The sequence below is a fragment of the Misgurnus anguillicaudatus genome, chromosome 24, assembly GCF_027580225.2.
Source record: "Misgurnus anguillicaudatus chromosome 24, ASM2758022v2, whole genome shotgun sequence".
NCBI classification, from domain to species: domain Eukaryota; kingdom Metazoa; phylum Chordata; class Actinopteri; order Cypriniformes; family Cobitidae; genus Misgurnus; species Misgurnus anguillicaudatus.
Window position 1 is genome coordinate 571,037 of NC_073360.2, and position 19,665 is coordinate 590,701.

At 39.2% G+C, this 19,665-nt stretch overlaps 1 protein-coding gene across 1 annotated transcript in view; it reads right to left on the reverse strand.

The window, feature by feature from the left end:
• hephl1a (hephaestin-like 1a) overlaps nucleotides 1–19,665 on the reverse strand; it is a 77,736-nt gene continuing 58,071 nt past the window's right edge. The window contains exons 14-20 of the mRNA XM_055195567.2: nucleotides 7,582–7,710; nucleotides 7,389–7,495; nucleotides 5,652–5,871; nucleotides 5,413–5,552; nucleotides 4,575–4,734; nucleotides 2,755–2,784; nucleotides 1–2,657 (exon numbers count right to left, since the gene is read on the reverse strand). Coding sequence (XP_055051542.2) covers nucleotides 2,578–2,657; nucleotides 2,755–2,784; nucleotides 4,575–4,734; nucleotides 5,413–5,552; nucleotides 5,652–5,871; nucleotides 7,389–7,495; nucleotides 7,582–7,710 — 866 coding nt within the window. The 3' untranslated portion in view covers nucleotides 1–2,577. The remainder of the gene's footprint in view (nucleotides 2,658–2,754; nucleotides 2,785–4,574; nucleotides 4,735–5,412; nucleotides 5,553–5,651; nucleotides 5,872–7,388; nucleotides 7,496–7,581; nucleotides 7,711–19,665) is intronic.

Consider the following 19,665-nt stretch of genomic DNA (forward strand, 5'->3'; position numbering starts at 1 on the left):
TCAGTGAAAAACAATAAAGTTTATTCATAAAGTTTCACTTCCTAATATAGAAAAGAAATCAAACACCTGAATATTTCGACATGGCAAAACAAACACAGATTAAACATAGTCACAGTCTTTTGATTAAAATTTTATCTTAATATTTCAAAAATTCCAGTATTAGACTCCAGCATGTTGTTACAGTTAAAAGTTGTTCATTTGTAAGATTAATTTAAAACACATGTAGTACGTAACACCACTATTTCACAATAAGTGCACTACAGTATTGGTTCTCAAACTGGGGGCCAGGGCCAATGGTGCCAGGGGGGCCCCAGTTTTATGTCATTGTATCAAAGACATTACTGTCTCATGAATTCTATGCAATTAAACCTAACAACCTTACTACCCAACGGCACCACTATGTATAATTTAATGTGTTTTGTTTAATTAAAATGTTACATTTTAGAACTGTTTTTGTCATACATTTTGTTTGGGGGGGGGCAAGGAATGCAGCATACCCAAGGGGGGCCGCACACAGAAAAAACTTTGAGAACCACTGCACTCTTTACAGTAAATACATTACAGCATACTTGATTAAATGTGAGGACAGTGAAATTGTACACTTATTATATATCTAATCTACTTAAGTTACTCAGGCAATCAGTACAGGACATCGCTAGTTTATTTTGGCTTATATAGTAAGTTATATCAATTAATGTACTAGCTCAGGCATCAGCTGATAAGCATCAGTATATAAAACATTTGTGCCTTTGAGTTGCGGGATGACCCTCCTGCAATCACGTTTCTTGTTTGTTTTGATTGTAGCATCACAAGTTTAACAAAGGGTCCCTTGACAGAATCAAATGTGATATGCATCCATATGTCTGCTCTTTATCTCTTCTCTCAGACCAGACGTTAACATTTCTGTACAGTTGATGACATACGCAGCAAGCTGATGTCCTGCCGAGTAGATTTTTACCTCTGCCTCTGTTTTAACGGAGTGTCAGTTCAAATGTAGTGGAGTAAAGAAAATGTAGTTGAGTAGAGTGTAAAGGTGGCTTATATTTTTGATACTCAGTACAAGTACAAAGTAGCCCAAAAAAATACGGTAAAGAACAGTAACAAAGTGCATTTACTCAAGTACTGAGCTTCTAAGTTACTTATGTACAAAATAAATAAAAGAGGGCCTAAAACACTTCCCTGAGGAACTCCAGTAATAATATTATTTTCTTCGGATAAAATCCCATCAATCTCTACCCTTTGTACTCTCCCAGATAAATAAGATTTCAACCAGGCAATCACGTTACTTGAAAAACCCATGACACTTCATTTATCAATTAAAATGGAATGATTCACAGTATCAAAAGCTTTTTGGAGATCCAAGAGTATCATTCCACACATCCTACCTCTATCAATCTGTTTCCCTATAAAATTTGTTAAATGTAATAATGATGTCGAATACGATCTTCTAAAACCTGACTGAAAATCATAAATTAAACTATTCTTACATACATATTGATACATCTGATTATAAACAAACCTTTCTAAGATTTTTAATGCCACACTGAGAATTGAAACTGGATTATAATTACCTGGATCATGTCATCTAACCCATGCCTTAGTCACCTGAAGATCTTCTAAGATCTTAGTAATTTCATCTACCGTAACTTCATTAAATCCAAATGAGTTAGGCAATACTCCCTTATTTAAAATAAAAACTTTTGACAAACTCAATTCCATAAACTCCCTAATCTCTTTGCAATTGATGAAAAGAATTGATTGAATTTATAAGCTATACTTTTCCTTTATAATATTTTATTTCACCATCTATACTTAATCATATTTTAGATGCTATTACCTTTGCTTTATCTGTTAATTGTAATCTATTAAGCACCTTCCACATAGATTTAGGGTCCTCCTTGTTTATTTCAATTTGTTCTTTTATAAAATTACTTTTGGCTTCTTTATTATCGCCTGGCCTAAATTCCTAAGTGCTTTAATTTTTTCATAGTCCTCTATGAAAAAGTCCTTTGCATTAGCATTGTTACAACATTGTACTTAATATAAAGAGTAATTTAATGCTTGGCACATACATCTTGACTCTAACGTCACAGTCGGTTTAATTTTTAGATTGGTCTGTTTTCAAGCTGTTGTTTGCATGCACAAGGTTTACATAAGAAGGAGAAAACAATTGTGTTTGAGGCTTATGATATGTCATTACCATGTACAGAGCACGTATTATTCATCTATGCTTAGGTAAATACAGTTTTACATGCAGGGCCAGGCTGAGAACTGTGGGTGCAGAATGAGGTTGGTGAAATGAGCGTTATTTAGTGACAACTGAACGTCACACAGGTTTGATTTCCCACAGAGAAGTTGTATGAATATGTTCAAGCAAAATTAAACAACTACTTCTAAATATGACATTCACAGTAAATTCACAGTAAAATAAATTATATTAATCAGTATCACCAGTCAATATTTCTAGTTACAATGAGATGTTTTCCAAGGTGAATAAAAAATCCATTTCATTTTCATAATTATTTCCATACAATTATTATACACTATTAATTCTAATTGCAATATGGTCACATATTTCTAGTATTTTGCAAGACGTAGCAGGACCAATCCAAGTAAACACAGCATCAAAGTGGAGTGGTTTTCAAAATGACTGAAAGCTGAAAAGAAACATAGAAACATTTTTAGCAGTTATCAAATTGTACATCTTTAACACTAACTGAAGCAAAACAGTTAATAATAAAAATTGTTCTGTACCTCTGCTCCGACCCTTCCAAATACCAATTGCTGAAATGAATAATAATAATAAAAGAAAACAGTTAATATAATGGAATATGTAATGATATAAAATAATAATATACAGAAATATGTGTATATGTACAGCAGGGAAAATAAGTATTTGACACATCAGCACCTTCACCAGCAAGGGGACTTCCAAGTGGGCTACCGACACAAAACCTCCACCACATGCAGCCATCAAGCCAAACACTGGATCCATTCAAAAAAAAAGAAAATTTAAGTATACAAGCTGAGTAACAACAAACAAAGTGAAATGACACAGGTAATAAGTACTGAACACATGAAGAGAACAAGGGGCAAATGGCATAAAAAGCCAGGAGATCACCTGAAATCTGTCAGTGTTGAGAGAGAAACCCTGCCACCTACAGTATCAGTACTAATTCATATCTGCTACTTTAGTACTAATTGATGGCCTATAAAGGCTTCTCATTACCCAGGAGGCACACAGGAAAGACTTCATGATGGGTAAACGCAAAGAACTCTCTCAAGATCTTTGTAATCTTATCGTTGAAAAGCATTTTGATGGGAATGGTTATAGGCGCATGTCCATAATGCTAAATGTTCTTGTGAGCACTGTGGGGGCCATTAGCTGAAAATGGAAAGAGCATCACTTCACCATAATCCAGCCACGATCAGTCCGAGGAGTCCAAAGAATAATCAGGAGAGTTCTCCAACAGCCAAAACTTCAGGAAGACCTTGCAGCAGCAGGTACTGATGTTTTAAAGAAAACTATAAGCAATGCACTAAACCGCTATGGGATCCATGCATGCTCACCACGCAAGACTCCATTGCTGAACAAAAAGCATGATGAGGCTCTGTTAAAATTTGCGAAACAGCATTTGGAGAAGTCTGTGGATTACGGGGAGACTATAGTACGGTCAAATGAAAGCAAAAGTGAACTTTGTGGAAGTCATTCTACACACTATGTTTGGGAAGAAATGGCACTGCCCACCACCCTAAGAACACCATACCAACAGTTAAGTTTTGGGGTGGAAGAATAATGGTTTAGGGCTGCTTTTCAGCAAGGGGTACTGGCAGACTTCATATTATTAAAGGCAGGATGAATGGAGAAATGTATCGAGACATTCTTGATAAAAACCTGCTGCCATCTACCGGAAAGCTGAAAATGAAAAGAGGGTGGACATTTCAGCAAGACAAGGCCAAGGAAACAATGAGGTGGTTTCAGAGAAAGACAATCAAGTTGCTTGAATGGCCCAGTCAATCACCTGACCTAAATCCCACAGAAAATCTATGGAGAGAACTGAAGATCAAAGTTCATAAAAGAGGCCCAAGGAACCTTCAAGATTTAAAGACCATTTGTGTGGAAGAATGGGCCAGAATCACTTCTGAACAATGCAGATGACTGGTCTCTCCATACAAGGGGCGTCTAGAAGCTTTAATCACGAACAAAGGCGTTTCTACAAAGTATTAAATAAAGTGTGTTCAATACTTATTCCATGTGTCATTCCACTTTATTTACCATGACTCAACCTGTACACTCAAACGTTCTAATTCCTTTGCATGAATTCAATATTTGGCTCGACGGCCACATCTGGTGGAAATTTTGTGTCAATAGCCCACTTAGAAATCCCCTTACTGATAAAAATGCTGATGTGTCAAATACTTATTTAACTAAATAATATATGTTGACATCATTTAGTTTAGTAATTCATCCAGACTTGAACTACTCATTTACCCTAGAAAAGAAATAAATAAATGACTTATATATACACTTTAGTCAATGCAAACATCTGAATTACATATAATTTAACTCAGACCTTTAGAATTAACAGTAAAAAGTGTCTCCATGCCAGCATGAATGTGGTCAGTAACATGACAGTGTAGCAACCACTGCCCAGTTATTCCTGCAGTTAGCTCTATGGTCTGAAACGTCCCTGGAAACAGGTCATATACATCAGCACGATGGGAATGATCCATCTGAAAACGAGAGATTTTTTTTAGAAATCACCGAATATTTTGGAGAATCAAATCTCCGAAAGTCTATGATATAAGCGGTAAATATAATATGAAAAAAAACTTTTTAAAAAATTTTATATCTTAAAAATTACTTGAAAATACTTCAAAAAGAGCATCTGTTGAACTACAATGACTTTTTACACTGCTGTTATGTTGTCACACTGTGGTATACATTTGAATCCGATTACATCCAAAACAACCAATCAACACCACAAGTATTGCTATTTAAACAAAGCTTGACAAAGGACAATGGGAACAAGAGGGCTACTATGCAGAAAGGGAACCAATCAGAACAATGAACACTTTCAAAATAAAAGACATGACTATAAAACACAGAACTTTATAATAAAAGACATGAACAATGAACAAAACAATGAACACACAACTGTGACAAGTACACATATACCATGCACACTTTAACCTATTTTTTTTATTCTCAGTATACCCCCACTTGTTAAATACTTAAGCCATAAGAATTGTGCCAAATAAGCACTCATTGTTTATTAGAATAAGAGTGTATGTGTTCATTCATATGAGCTGCAATTTGAATTTCCCTAAACTGGATTAGCCGGCAAGGTCAAAGTGTACTGAGAACATCTATTGAAAGACCTTTTTGTGTATGTGTGTTTGTGCATATACTCTGTAAATGAAGCTCTGTCCATGGAAGTGCACAGTGTGCATGTCCACGTCGTTCCCCAGTCCTAGCAAATACCACTCAGTCTTGTCGCCTTCTGTCATGTTTAACCCATGCAAGTTACCATACAGCTTTCCATTAATACCTGAGAAAGAGAGAGAGTTTTAACTTCTTCTAAAAAGTCAGATAAAAGTTAACATTGTTTTTTGTTAACCTTGTTACACACTCAATTACACACACTTACTATGCATTCTGTTGCTCTCCATAAAGTCATTATCAGATCTATCAGTATCCGTTTTAATGAGATAAGTGTTAATGTTTTCATCCAGGTAGTGGGACTCATTTTCATCAAACACCATGAATAGGAGGGCAAACTCCTTATTAATGTCATTTCTACGTCTTTTGGTGTCCAGGGTGTTTTTACGGCACACTATCAGTGGACCAACCAAACCGCTCATCAAGTCCTAAAACAACAAGTCCATTGTTATGGAGAGAGAATGTAAGATTAAAGTGTGTTGATAAGAGAAAGATCATAAACAGGGACTGCACCTGCTATGATGTTTAGAAATGTTATCATCAATAATAATCAAAGGGTTAGTATTAGTTTTTAATCAAAATAAATGTAATTAAATTTTTTAAGGCATATCAATGAGAGAACGATTTTAAATATTTGTACATCAATTTGGACATTTTTTTCTTGTATTGTTTTGGGATGCACTGGCCATCATCCAGGAAATACCTGGCTAGTGCCATAAGATACACAAATAGACTCCAGTCCACGTTGGTCCTTCAGAGAACAGGTCAATTTGGTCAGTTTCTGGGGGTCATTTGAATTTACCGGGAAAAAAACTGCAAACGAAGCATGCACACTGAAATTTAATTTCAAGTTAAATTAATAAAATTTATATTGGAGCAATTTATCAGTGTGCTGGCTTTTTTTTTTGCTGTTTTTTCATGTTTTATCTTTCATTTCCCAGCACCTGAAGCCAAATTCTGGGTGTTTTTGGATGTGCAGTCCTCTTTGCATGATTTTGAATTTACCCCTCATTTTTAATAATTAGCTGATTAAAAGTATTTATTATTTTGGGTGAAATTTGTTCTCAAGCTCATTCTATGCTGTGTTAGCATTTTGAATTTATCCCATAACCATAAGAACAGAAGACACGCCTTTTTCCATCCATAACTTTCTACTGTATAATGCTTTCCCTATTGGAGTTCCAGGGAGTACTGGAACCTATCCCATCATTCTTAGGCTAAAAGGAGGAAAACGGCTCGGTTACGTATGTAACCCACGTTCCCTGAAGGAAGGGAACGGAGACGTCACGTCCCGTCGCCACAGGGCTGCTCCCTGCTGTTTACGGCCGGTCGTACTTTTTGGCTTTCTCAGCGAAAAGAAGCTAATTTCCATATTTGCACCTGCGGCTTATATACGCACCTGGCGGGGCAGCACCGGCATTATGCAAATACCTCAATGCCAAGTTCATTGGCATTTTAGTAGTACTCGAAGTAGATTGGTCTCTCTAAGCGAGTTCCCAATTCGTCGGACGTGACGTCGTAGTGACCGACTGAAAGGGAACACCCAGGACAAGTGGCCAGTCCCTCAAAGGATGCTACCATTTGGTCTCTATATATCTTTTCTCTTCAAACGTTATGAGCTTCTTTTCTCTTAACTTAAAACAACAAAATCAACAAAATCAATTAAAAAAGTTCCTGCTTACACTCCTGTTGATGCAATTTAATGAAATAAATAATCTTTTAAAAACTTCTCATATATTTTAAATCAACGCTAGGGCTTTGTTCATACTAATCTCTCTGTTAAGCCAAGTATGTGCAAATGTGCAAAACTATTAATTGTTAAACTTTTCATTACCTCACCTAATACTGTTATAACACATCTCCAGTAGCAAAACGAATGTTAAATGTATGTAAAACACATTGTATGTACTGTACATGGAAAGCATATTGTTTATGTGCACTGTACCTTAACATAGCTGGCAGTTGAATAGTATGCAAATGTTATACAGTTAGGATCATTGGGGCCTGGACCCGATTGTTCTGGAATGGTCCAGTTGTATGTTACCACTTGACCTAATACACACAAAAAGAAAGATTTACATACATTATATAATGCAACAATACCTTTAAACAAAAGACAGATTGCTATATTAACAAACCTGGTTTAACATGATGCTGATGGGCTTCACTGGTCTTTACTCCATGGGCATGAAGAGAATATGGTCTCTTGGCTTTGTTTTTAAACACAACATGAATTTTTTCCCCAATCTCAGCCTTAAGGATGGGTCCTGAAATCACAGTTACAAAGGCACCCACAATGTTTTAAATCACAAAGACAACCACAGATTCACGAAGCAAAAGAGCTTGGACCTTATATGTGTATTGATTTGTAGAACTAATAAAATATACCTCTACATCAGAGGCAAGTTAACTGAAAAATGTCCGTCTCTGACTGATTTTTTTCAGCCATGAAGGAAAAATCTGAAAGTGGTCCATTATTTTGTAAGATTACGCTTAGAGTAAATTTATAATACAGGTCTTGTGTCGGGAGACATGAGCGGATATAAAACTGTGTGTTACACTCTCAGAACCGCTAAACAACGGTACAGAGAATGAGTGGAGTCTCATTTCCAATAAATGACTCAAGGCGTATGTGGCAGTGACTGAGAGCATTGACCCACTCCAGTTTGCCTATCGCCCTAATAGGTCTACTGAGAATGCTGTCTCCCATCTCCTGCATGCCAATCTTACCCACACCAACAACAATAAAAGGAATTATGTGAGGCTGCTGTTCATAGATTATAGTTCATCCTTTAACACAGGGGTGGGGAACCCTAGTCCTGGAGGGCCACTGTCCTGCAGAGTTTAGTTCCAACCCTAATTAAATACACCTGAAAAATCTAATTAAAGCCTTCAGGATTACTTGGAAATGAAATTCAGGTGTGTTCGATTAGGGCCGGAACCAAACCCTGCAGGACAGTGGCCCTCCAGGACCCAGGGTTCCCCACTCCTGCTTTAACACTATAGTCCCCCACAATTTGGTCTCCAAGCTCAGGAACATCAGACTTAATACCCCACTCTGTGACTGGGTTCTTGATTTTCTATCATGCAGACCTCAGGTAGTGAGGGTGGGTCAGAAAACCTCCAACATCATCCCTATGAGTACAGGAGCTCCACAAGGATGTGTTTTGAGCCCGCAGCCCTACCTCCTCTACACATATTACTGTGTGTCCTCTCACACCTCTACTTCTGTCATCAAATTTGGGGATGATACAGTGGTTATGGGCCTCATCTCCAACAACTATAAGGTGGCCTACCTTGATAAGGTAGAAAGTCTGACACCATGTGCCAAACAAATAGTGTATTTCTGAATGTTAGCAAAACCAAGGAGCTGGTTGTGTCCTTAAGGAGGAGGCAGCAGTGGATCTACACCCCACTCATCATTAATGGGACCCCAATGGAGAGAGTGAGCACCGTCAAATACCTTGGCGTACATGTTTCCGAGGACCTGACCTGGACTAATCATATTCAAGCTCAAGTAAAAAAAAACAGACAGCGACTGTACCATCTGAGACTTCTAAGAAAATTCAAGGTTTCCCATAGAATCTTGAAAATTTTGTATATTGGGGTTATAGAAACATTTTGACTCATTTTTGCATTTCATCGTGGTACGGAAACAGCTCAGCCCAGGATCTTAAATCCCTGCAAAGAGTAGTGCGCTCAGCATCTCCAAAACATCTCTCCCCTCTCTGCCAGACATTCACACCAGGAGATGTAAATCTAGGGTTGTAAAGATCCCCAAAGTCTCCACCCATTCTGGAAACCCACTGTTTAATCTGCTACAGTTAGGCAGACGATTCAGGCAGAGAGGGTCAGTAGGAGTTTCTTCCCTCATGCCATCAGCCTACTAAATATGAACATTAAACACACTGCACTTTAGAGACTCTGGTAGTTTACCCAATAACTCTTTGCACACTGCACTTTTTTGTGATAACCTAACTATGCAACTCTGGAGCGGTTTGTTTGTGGTAAGAACGCGATCCGAGATCGAACAGACCTCACGGCAAAAGTACTGCGCATTTTTGGACTAAACCAGCATTATGGGATAATAATAATAATAATAATAATAATGGCTTTTATTTATAATGCACTTTACATTTTTAAGAAAATCTCAAAGTGCTACAATAAAATCACAAAGGTGCTACAAAAGACATATTGAAGAAGGTCATAAAACACACAATTTATACAAACAGTAGTTAATAAAAACGATGATTAAAAAGTAATGAAACATTTAAACATTAAAAGGTTTCTTAAAAAGGTATGTTTTAAGATCCTTTTGAAAAATCTCAGTCCTTTGTGGGGCCCTCAAGTATTCGGGAAGAGCATTCCATAGGTTGGGAGCAGCAGCACAGAATGCTCTATCACCAATGGTGCGAGTCCTAGTCCTTGGGGGAAGGAGACGATGTGTGTTTGTGGAGCATAGGGAACGTGCTGGGATCTGTTGTGTAAGTAATTCTTGCAGGTAACTGGGGGCTTTTCCATGAATACAGTAATGTGTGAGGAGGGAAACCTTGTATTCAATCCGTGCTGAAATAGGGAGCCAATGTAATGATTGTAGAACTGGTGTGATGTGCAGTGTTCTGAATGTTCTGAAGTTTTTTAATGCTCTTTTCCGGGATCCCAATGAGAAGAGCATTACAATAATCCAGTCGTGAAGAAACAAATGCATGGACAAGTTTTTCTGCATCCCGTGTAGTTAATGTGGGCCGGAGTCTGGCAATATTTCTGAGGTGATGAAATGATGTCTTGCAAAGTTGCTTAATATGAGATTCAAATGATAAATGAGGATCAAACCTGACACCAAGATTTGAGACTGATGATGTTAGTGGTATGACTTGGCCAGACAAGGTAATGCAGGTTATGGTAGATGTTCTTATCTGATGTGGAGAGCCAATGAGGAGTGCTTCTGTCTTTGAACTATTTAACTGAAGAAAATTTTGATTCATCCATGTGCTTATTTCCTCTAGACAGGCAGTGATCATGGATGGTGATGAGTGATTGTCCATTTTTATGTACAGTTGTGTATCGTCAGCATAACAGTGGAATGAAATTCCAAGCTGACGGATGACTGTTCCAAGAGGAAGCATGTACAGAGTAAATAAAATGGGTCCAAGAACTGAACCCTGAGGAACCCCACACCGAACAGCATGAGTAGAGGACCTCGAGTTTCCCATGGCCACAAATTCAGACCTGTCTGTGAGGTAGGACTCAAACCAGCGCAAGACATTATTATCAAGTCCAACAGAGTGATGTAGCTGTTTAAAGGGATAGTTCGGCCAAAAACGATATTAAACCCATGATTTACTCACCCCCAAGCTGTCCGAGTTGCATATGTCCATCGTTTTTCAGACAAACACATTTTCGGATATTTTAGAAAAAAGTGCGTCCATCCTTCACAAATTAAATCCAAACGGCTCCAGGATGATAAACAAAGGTCTTCTGTGGGTAATCCGTGCGGTGTTGTTGTAGAAATATCCATATTTAAAATGTTATTAACTTTATAAACTACCTTCCGGTAGCGCCGCCATCTTAGACTCAGGAGAGAGGATTAGCGTAGTGTACGCACTTTTCTTAGTGACGTATGACAAATTCGGAGGGCGGGGGCACAGAGCAGCAGCAGAGAAACTCTGTACGCTGCGTAAGCTCTCATCCTGAATGCGCATCACTCCAAAATGGCGGCGCTACTGGAAGGTAGTTTATAACGTTAATTACATTTTAAATATGGATATTTCTACAACAACACCGCACGGATTACCCACAGAAGACCTTTGTTTATCATCCTGGAGCCGTTTGGATTTAATTTGTGAAGGATGGACGCACTTTTTTGGACTTGAAGGTCGTGGACTATTGCTGGACCCCGCAACATTACATTTAATGAACAGAAAGATCTAAAATATTTTCTAAAATATCCGAAAATGTGTTTGTCTGAAAAACGATGGACATATGCAACTCGGACAGCTTGGGGGTGAGTAAATCATGGGTTTAATATCGTTTTTGGCCGAACCATCCCCTCAAGAAGGATGTTGTGATCAATGGTATCAAATGCTGATGAGAGATCCAGGAGCATAAGGAGTGATGGTGAGCCAGCATCAGCTGTCATCAGCAGATCATTTGTGACTCTCACAAGGGCTGTTTCTGTGCTATGGGCAGAGCGAAAGCCAGACTGAAACTTTTCATAGATATGGTTGTATTGCAGATGATCCTGAAGGTAACTAGCAACTACTTTTTGTAGCACCTTTGAAATGAATGGCAGATTGGATATGGGCCTGTAATTTGCAGGGGATTTAGGATCAAGATTGGGTTTCTTGAGTAGTGGTTTAATTATAGCAGTTTTGAGAGTGTGGGGGACATGACCAGACTCCAAGGATTGCTGTATAATCATTGTGATGTGTGGACTAAAAGAAGAGATGTTTGATTTTATCAGTGCTGTAGGGAAGGGGTCAAGGGCACAGCTGGAGGGTCTCATTCCTCTAATAATGTCCTCAACCTGAGATTGTGCAACTTCTGGAAAACTGCCCCACCGCCTTGTAATTCCAGACTGCGGTCCGGCAGTTAGAAGAGGTGGAGGGGAGTGCACAGCAAGAGATGAACGAATCTTGGCTATCTTTGTCCTAAAAAAAGCCATAAATTCGTTACAATCTTCATCTGAAGATCCTGTGAGCGGAGCAGTTTGCGGTTTGAGAAGATGGTTTATGGTGGAGAATAACTGTTTGGAGTTTCCATGACTGTTTTGAATGATGCGTGAATAATGTTCAGACCGTGCAGCTTTGATGAGTTTTGAGTATGATTTTTGGTGATCACGATAAGCCAGTTTGTGAACTGTAAGCCCAGATGCTGTATACTGTCGCTCCAAGGCTCGTCCAGCTGCCTTCATTTTTCACAGGTCACTTGTGTACCATGGTGCCGAGCGTGCAAACAAAATTGTTCTAACCTTAATGGGTGCATAATGATCCAAAAGGCTGCTCAGAGTGTTATTGTAGACTTCCACGGATTCAGTGACTGATGATGTATTTGCAAATTTCAGATTTTGGAGGCTTAGAGTCAGGTTTTCTGAGTTTATGTTTTTTAGGTTTCTAAAGCGCATTACACGCTTTGGTTTGGTATAAGAGCACAGAAAAGGCAGCTCCATGGAAATGATCTTATGGTCAGACACACCTAGATCATACACAGTTGGTGGACCAAGAGAGGCAGATTCTGTAATCACCAAGTCGAGAGTGTTCCCCTTAATATGTGTAGGGACATCTACATGTTGTCTGAGGTTTAGGCATTCCAGTAGCTGTAAAAATTCAGAGGCAAAGTGACAAGTAGGGTTGTTGACATGTATATTAAAATCTCCGAGTATTAGTATATTTGAAGAAGTTGTACAAAAAGTTAAAAGAAAATTGTATAACTCTGAGATGAAGCCTGTGTTTGTTTTGGGAGGTCTATAAATTAATAATATTGTCATTGGGAAGGGGGGCTTGCAACTAAATGCAAGACATTCAAAGGAGGACAACTCTGGAATTGTCAAAGGGGACAGCTCTAGGTGACTATGGTAAATAACAGCTAGGCCGCCACCCCGTCCTGTGCACCGCGCTTTTTGAAGATAACAATATCCAGGGGGGCAGGTCTCATTTAGAACAGAATAAACATCTGGTTGTTGCCAGGTTTCTGTGAGACACATTATGTCCAGTTTTTTTCCCTGAATATGATCATGTATAATGCCCGATTTATTTGTTAGAGATTGTGTATTGAACAGTTCAATTTTAATGTTTGATGAGGGCGTACACTTTTGTACTGGCCGAAGTACAGTCTGATCCACCACGCGTTTCCTATCCAGGCCTGTGTGAGGCGCTGTGCTATTAATCCACAGGGAGTCAGTGTTCCGATGACGTGGAACAGTTGCGACAGTGCGCACAGCTGTCCAAACAGAGGGAATGACGTTTCCAGATCGGGAGTAAACAAGCCTTTGCCTCTATGGATGTAACAAGGTCGACGTAAGAGTCCAAGTTCTTTGATGCGTGACATACACGGAGGAGTATAGTGATAGTTGTATTGCAGCAGTTTGTTGGCGGTGTACATCATTTTGCCTGTCGCATGAGCTTCGCGGCTGTTGCTAGCCGTTAGACAATGCCTCCAAGGCAATACAGTGAGCAAAAGAAACAAGCTCAGCATTCGAAGTCTTTCATAGAGTGACTAAAGAGTTTCAGGCCAGTAAAGTGAGGACATCCAAATCAACAGTAGCCGTGTCCAGTTGACTAACGTTACACAGCCAGCCGCTAGCACTTTGCTCGTATCCGCTGATATCCAGCCAGTAGCATCCAGCCCGTAGCATCCAGGTGAGTGAAATCGGCACAACAGATACTGTTACAGATACTGTTACTGTTAGTATTAAACTTAAAATTATAAAATTATAGAAATGGAGTGGAGAAGCGGCGAACAGACAGCGCCTGCGTCCTCTCCCTCTCCCCAACAGATACTCCAATACCCTTATAAGGATAAGGAAGTGTTTTTTTCACAGTTTCAATTATATTAGCACAATGGCAGGTCGCGGCCATTCCTTGAGTTGAGGAGCCTCATAAATTCGGTGGCTTTACCGTTTGCAGTTCATTAAAACGTTGTTTTCAAGCTGCACCCGCGCTTCATGGAATGAACAGTGAAATGAACAGTTTGTCTAGAGAGCTGTATACAAACCATACTCACCTAAAGGATTATTAGGAACACCTGTTCAATTTCTCATTAATGCAATTATCTAATCAACAATGATGCATTTAGGGGGTGGTCCTGGTCAAGACAATCTCCTGAACTCCAAACTGAATGTCAGAATGGGAAAGAAAGGTGATTTAAGAAATTTTGAGCGTGGCATGGTTGTTGGTGCCAGACGTGCCGGTCTGAGTATTTCACAATCTGCTCAGTAACTGGGATTTTCATGCACAAACATTCGTAGGGTTTACAAAGAATGGTGTGAAAAAGAAAAAACATTCAGTATGCGGCAGTCCTGTGGGGAAAATGCCATGTTGATGCTAGAGGTCAGAGGAGAACGGGCCGACTGATTCAAGCTGATAGAAGAGCAACTTAATATAACCACTGAAATAACCACTCGTTACAACCGAGGTATGCAGCAAAGCATTTGTGAAGCTACAACATGCACAACCTTGAGGCGGATGGGCTACAACAGCAGAAGTCCCCACAGGGGACCACTCATCTCCATTACAAATAGGAAAAAGAGGCTACAATTTGCACAACCAAAATTGGACAGTTGAAGACTGGAAAAATGTTGCCTGGTCTGATTAGTCTCAATTTCTGTTGAGACATTCAGATGGTTTCAACCCAATAGAGCATCTTTGGTGGTGGAACGGGAGCTTCGTGCCCTGGATGTGCATCCCACAAATCTCCATCAACTGCAAGATGCTATCCTATCAATATGGGCCAACATTTCTAAAGAAAGCTTTTAGCACCTTGTTGAATAAATGCCATGAAGAATTAAGGCAGTAAAGAGAGTGACAAACCAAATATGCAGAGCAAAGACACATAAAATGTAAGTAAAAATCTGTTTAATTGTTCTTAAAAGTATTGCTCATTACTGTTTACAAAGCAACAGTTTTCTTTTTCCTTTTTCTTTTTTTATGAGTCTGCTGAGTAGAATTATAATAATCTGAATTAAATTTTTCCACACAATATAATGCCTCCCATTATAAAAAAGCAGGGGCACAAACATTAAACTTACCATTAAAAAAGTTGTAAACTTAGATGCTGTGCTTTTGTTTATTCAATGTCTTTATTTTGTAGCAGTTAAAGGAGCGGTGAATCAAATACTTAATTTTAACTTGATAATTTGTTATATAAGAGGTCATCATACTTAAATGAACATCCTGCAAGTTTCAGAACTGAAAACGTCCCTGCTACTGAAATATAACAGTTTTTGGCACCAAGCCAGTATTACGACAGAGTGATGAATTCAGAGAAATATGATGTCAAAGTAGAATTGAAGCACCTCCCTAAAGCCAAATACAACGACCACTTTTGTAGCCCCGCCCACAGCTTCGCGTGACACACGTGTGTCTCAACAATCAGTAAACATGTCTTTAAAGATTGCCAAATGTAACCAAAACGACTTTAAATACATTTTTTATGAGAGACTTTTATTTTGACGCAGTGATCTGTTATGATAGAGCAGGGGTGTCAAACTCTTTTTAGGCTGAGGGCCGGATGGTAAATAACGCCATGATGTGAGGGCCGATTAATTCGTTTGTTCAGCAAGAAAACTAGAGAAACACACAGCTCTGTGAAAACTACATTTCATAAGGTCACACTCATACTGTACATGTTATACACACAAATTTACATCTGTACAAAATCCACTGACCTTAGGTTGAAAAGCCTTAATTTAACTTCTTTTGCATTATTCCTTAATGCCAAAATTATTTATAAATCATTCACTTTTCTTTGGAATATATTTGTAATGAGAACAGTCATTTAGAAAATGAAAATGCTAGATGGGGCAGTGGCCCAAACCAAAAAGGGCACTAAGGGGGTTGGTACTATTATTATAGTTTTAATAAAATATTATGATGTGTTATATTACTAGCATGTGATTATAATGGGAAATATAATAACAAGAATTAAAGTGTGACAATCTGCTAAATATTCAATATGATTTACCTGCTGGCTTGATGGAGCTTTGAATCCATGTTTGCAATGTTGGACTGCCTTCAGCAGCCTCTCTTTCCGTTCTCTGTCGTTATTTTGTAAAGGCATTGGTGTTTTTTGTATTTTTTTGTCTACAAAGTGTGCCAACAACAGGAAATTTAGTGTTTATATTAACTTAGATCTGATCGGGAACATTAAATTGATTAGACATGTATTGTAACGTTAATAAGAATGTGGCTATTTTGTTGTTGTTAGCTTGCTAGCACTTGTTAGCACTTTTAAAACACGACAGCAAATCATTACCGGAAGAAATACATAAACAAACTTCCAAATTACTAATTCTGTTGTTTAACAACTGATTTAATGTAATTAATCTACCTGTTAATGCAACGAACTTTGGAAACTGTCGTCTTCGCTCTCCAGGCAGAGAGTGGACACAGAGATGCTGCGGAGCGGTCGGGAAAACACGAAGTGGATCACCGGAATAAGTGGATCTTTAGCAGAGCAGTAACAATACAACAGCAAGATTTTTGGGCACCGTGTTTAGTCTATGTTCTGCGTTTTGCTGCTTTCCGCAAGTCTCTCATATTAAAAATGAACTAGACACCCGCCTGAAAGGGTTTTTAAAATATGTATTTTTATATTTAATAAATCATCATGCGGGCCGGATTGGACACCTTTGTGGGACGTATGCGGCCCGCGGGCCGTATGTTTGACACCCCTGTGATAGAGTAACCATGGAAACAGAGTTTCAGTTGTCGGTTGTGGAAGAACCGTTAACTCGGAGGCTCGGAACATAACATTAGAAATGCGTGGCTAAAGTTTGTTTTTGAAGAAGTTCCAGCTCGCGTGGGAAGTGTTTGTTTCAGTGGCGGCTCGTGACTGCTCTTCCGAGGATCTGCTAATTCAAAATAAGTGTTCGGATTGTCACGTGTGTGGTTCCCCCTTCCAAAACATGTGTCATGCGTGTGGAGAGATCCTGTGTGCATCACGTGTTTTGTCAAAATAAGTGCCTACTGGAGACGCGTCAAAACCGTTTATGATAAAAGAGACGCTCACGTTCCCTAAATACACGCAAGACACTCGCTTAACAGTAAACTCTGATTACGCATGAGATTGTGCGAGTATCTGGCACTCGCGAGCGTCTCCTTTCAAGGTCAAGGCAGCAGGCACTCATTTTGGCACGACACATGATGCACACACGATCTCCCAAAGCGCAGAACACATACCCTGAAATGACGAACCACACACATGACAAGCTACATACATGTTGTGACGAACTTCGAATCGTGCGCTTCAAAAAAAGAAGTCACCAGCCGCCACTGGTTTGTTTACTTTGTGTACCGCAGATTCATTTGTAAAGAAGTCGATGCTGGATTTGCGGAGAGACTGTGATTAAAAGCACCACTAATATTGGATCTGACAAAAATAACACAGCAGTATACACAGTAAGTAAGACATTTTACTTTAAGTTACTGCGTTTCACTATTGCTTTGTTAGAAGAGATCGCTTGATATGTCCTGTTGTAACATCCATGTCTAAACACGTATGTTTGACTGTTTTAATTTACTAAGAACATTAAACGATCAATAAAGGTCAAACACTTAACAATAGGATTGTAATTTAACGGTAGAAATATACAAAGTTAGTGATAAGGAAGGACTTACCAGATGCAATTTAGATTCTGATGCCCGCTTACTGTGTTGTATACGGTAATTAAGGCAAGTTGCGTTTGAAAGTCAAACACTCAACAATGTCACCTGCCCATGACGTATCGTCAAAAGTCGTTCCCATAGCGTAGAATCGGCAAAGCAGCTCAGGAAATCACGGTTACATGCAGAATCTGAGATATTTTAATTACATTATTTATATATAGTCAGTCGTGAACTAAAGTGGGCCAGTCTAAGGCATGAAACTCCAGGGGTAAAAATTACCTTACGTGACTTCCGGTTTGACGATGTGAGGTGCAGACGCGTGTCCGTAGAGCTCCCGGCAATCTCCGATAAAATACACTTTATTAGCCCTTTTTAAGCTAACACAGTCCCACTGATACAGTAAGATGAGTAAGAATAAATCGGCAGCAAATGCCCCGCCAACAATGAGAACTAGTGTAGCTAGCAAATTAGCCACGATGGCTAGCGCGGGGAAGTCCGAAGAAGCCTGTTCAGATAATGACAGTATCTCTATGAGCCAGCTGGTAATAGAGCTAACAAAGCAACGAGCTTCGATAAAAGAGGACATTTCAGCTCTGATACAAGAGTCAATGGTTCCACTTCAAGCATTGGTGAATGCGTTAACGGAGAATTTGGCAAGTTTCCAATCACGCTTGTGTGCTACAGAGACACTCGCGGGCGATAACTTCCCTGCGCGGGCTGGGGCCGAAACAATTATAAAATCTCTGAAAGAGCAAAACGCTACACTTCTGGACCGAGTTCATGACTTGGAGATCCCGTCACGGAGATCAAATATCAGGATCTTGAATGTTCCGGAGAACAGTGGGAAGGGCCAGTCTACAATCCTCGCCCGCTGGTTGTGTGCTTTCATAAATTCCAAGAGAAGGAAAAGGCGCTTAGATGGGCCAGGCAGCATGAGACAAAATACAAGAACACTACTTTGAGGATTTATCCTGATATATCTGCCGACCTCGTCAGAAAGCGCGCCGCTTTTAAAAACATCAAACAACTGTTGTACCAGAAGGACGTATGATTCCAACTGCTTCATCCAGCAAGACTACGAGTTCGTTTTGAGGACGAAACCCTGCTGTTCAATAAACCTGATGAAGCTCAGCAGTTTTACGAGCAGCGGATTGCCACACGTGAATAAATCTTAAAACTTTGTCAGCAATATTGTGAACTACAGAAGAGACACGTTGAATTCTAGGTAGGACTGAGACACTACAGTGCTTGGAAAACTTATTCTACATTTCAACATACGCTTCCTAAGTGCAGGTTTTTTTTAAAGGATGGTTTGTTTCCCCCTGCACTAACAATTGCAATGCCTTCTTTATATAGTTTTAGTATGATATAGGTCCTACATTTGACATCAGGTATAAAACACTAAGTGATAGGTCGGTCTTAGATCTATAACACAAAGCACTTTATTTGAGTGTGCTAATCAACAGGTTGCTCTTTTGCTGTTGTTGCTTGTTTTGTACCCTTACAGTTCCGTTAATCGCCGTGAAACGGTATCTGGTAATATTATTTATGGTTTGCTGATTCTTTTTTTGTATGACTGAATTTAAATAATATGCTTAACGTCTATGGTTTCATATGTCGGGAGCTCAGGGAAAAATGGAAAATATATGGACTTGAACCATCGGGAGTCGAGAGAGAGGTCTGAACTGCGGTTTGTCTTTGTTCAGTGGACAAATCTAGAATGTATTATAGTTTTGTGGTTTTGTCAAGGTTTACCATTTGCTAGGTTTTTTTCCTTCCTCCCCCTCCACCCCCCATTCTCAATCTTATTTATGGAAGTTCAGTTACAGACAGAAGATACAGACAACTATTGATATATAATGGTAGACATCGGAAATAAAGTGACAAACATTGTAGGGT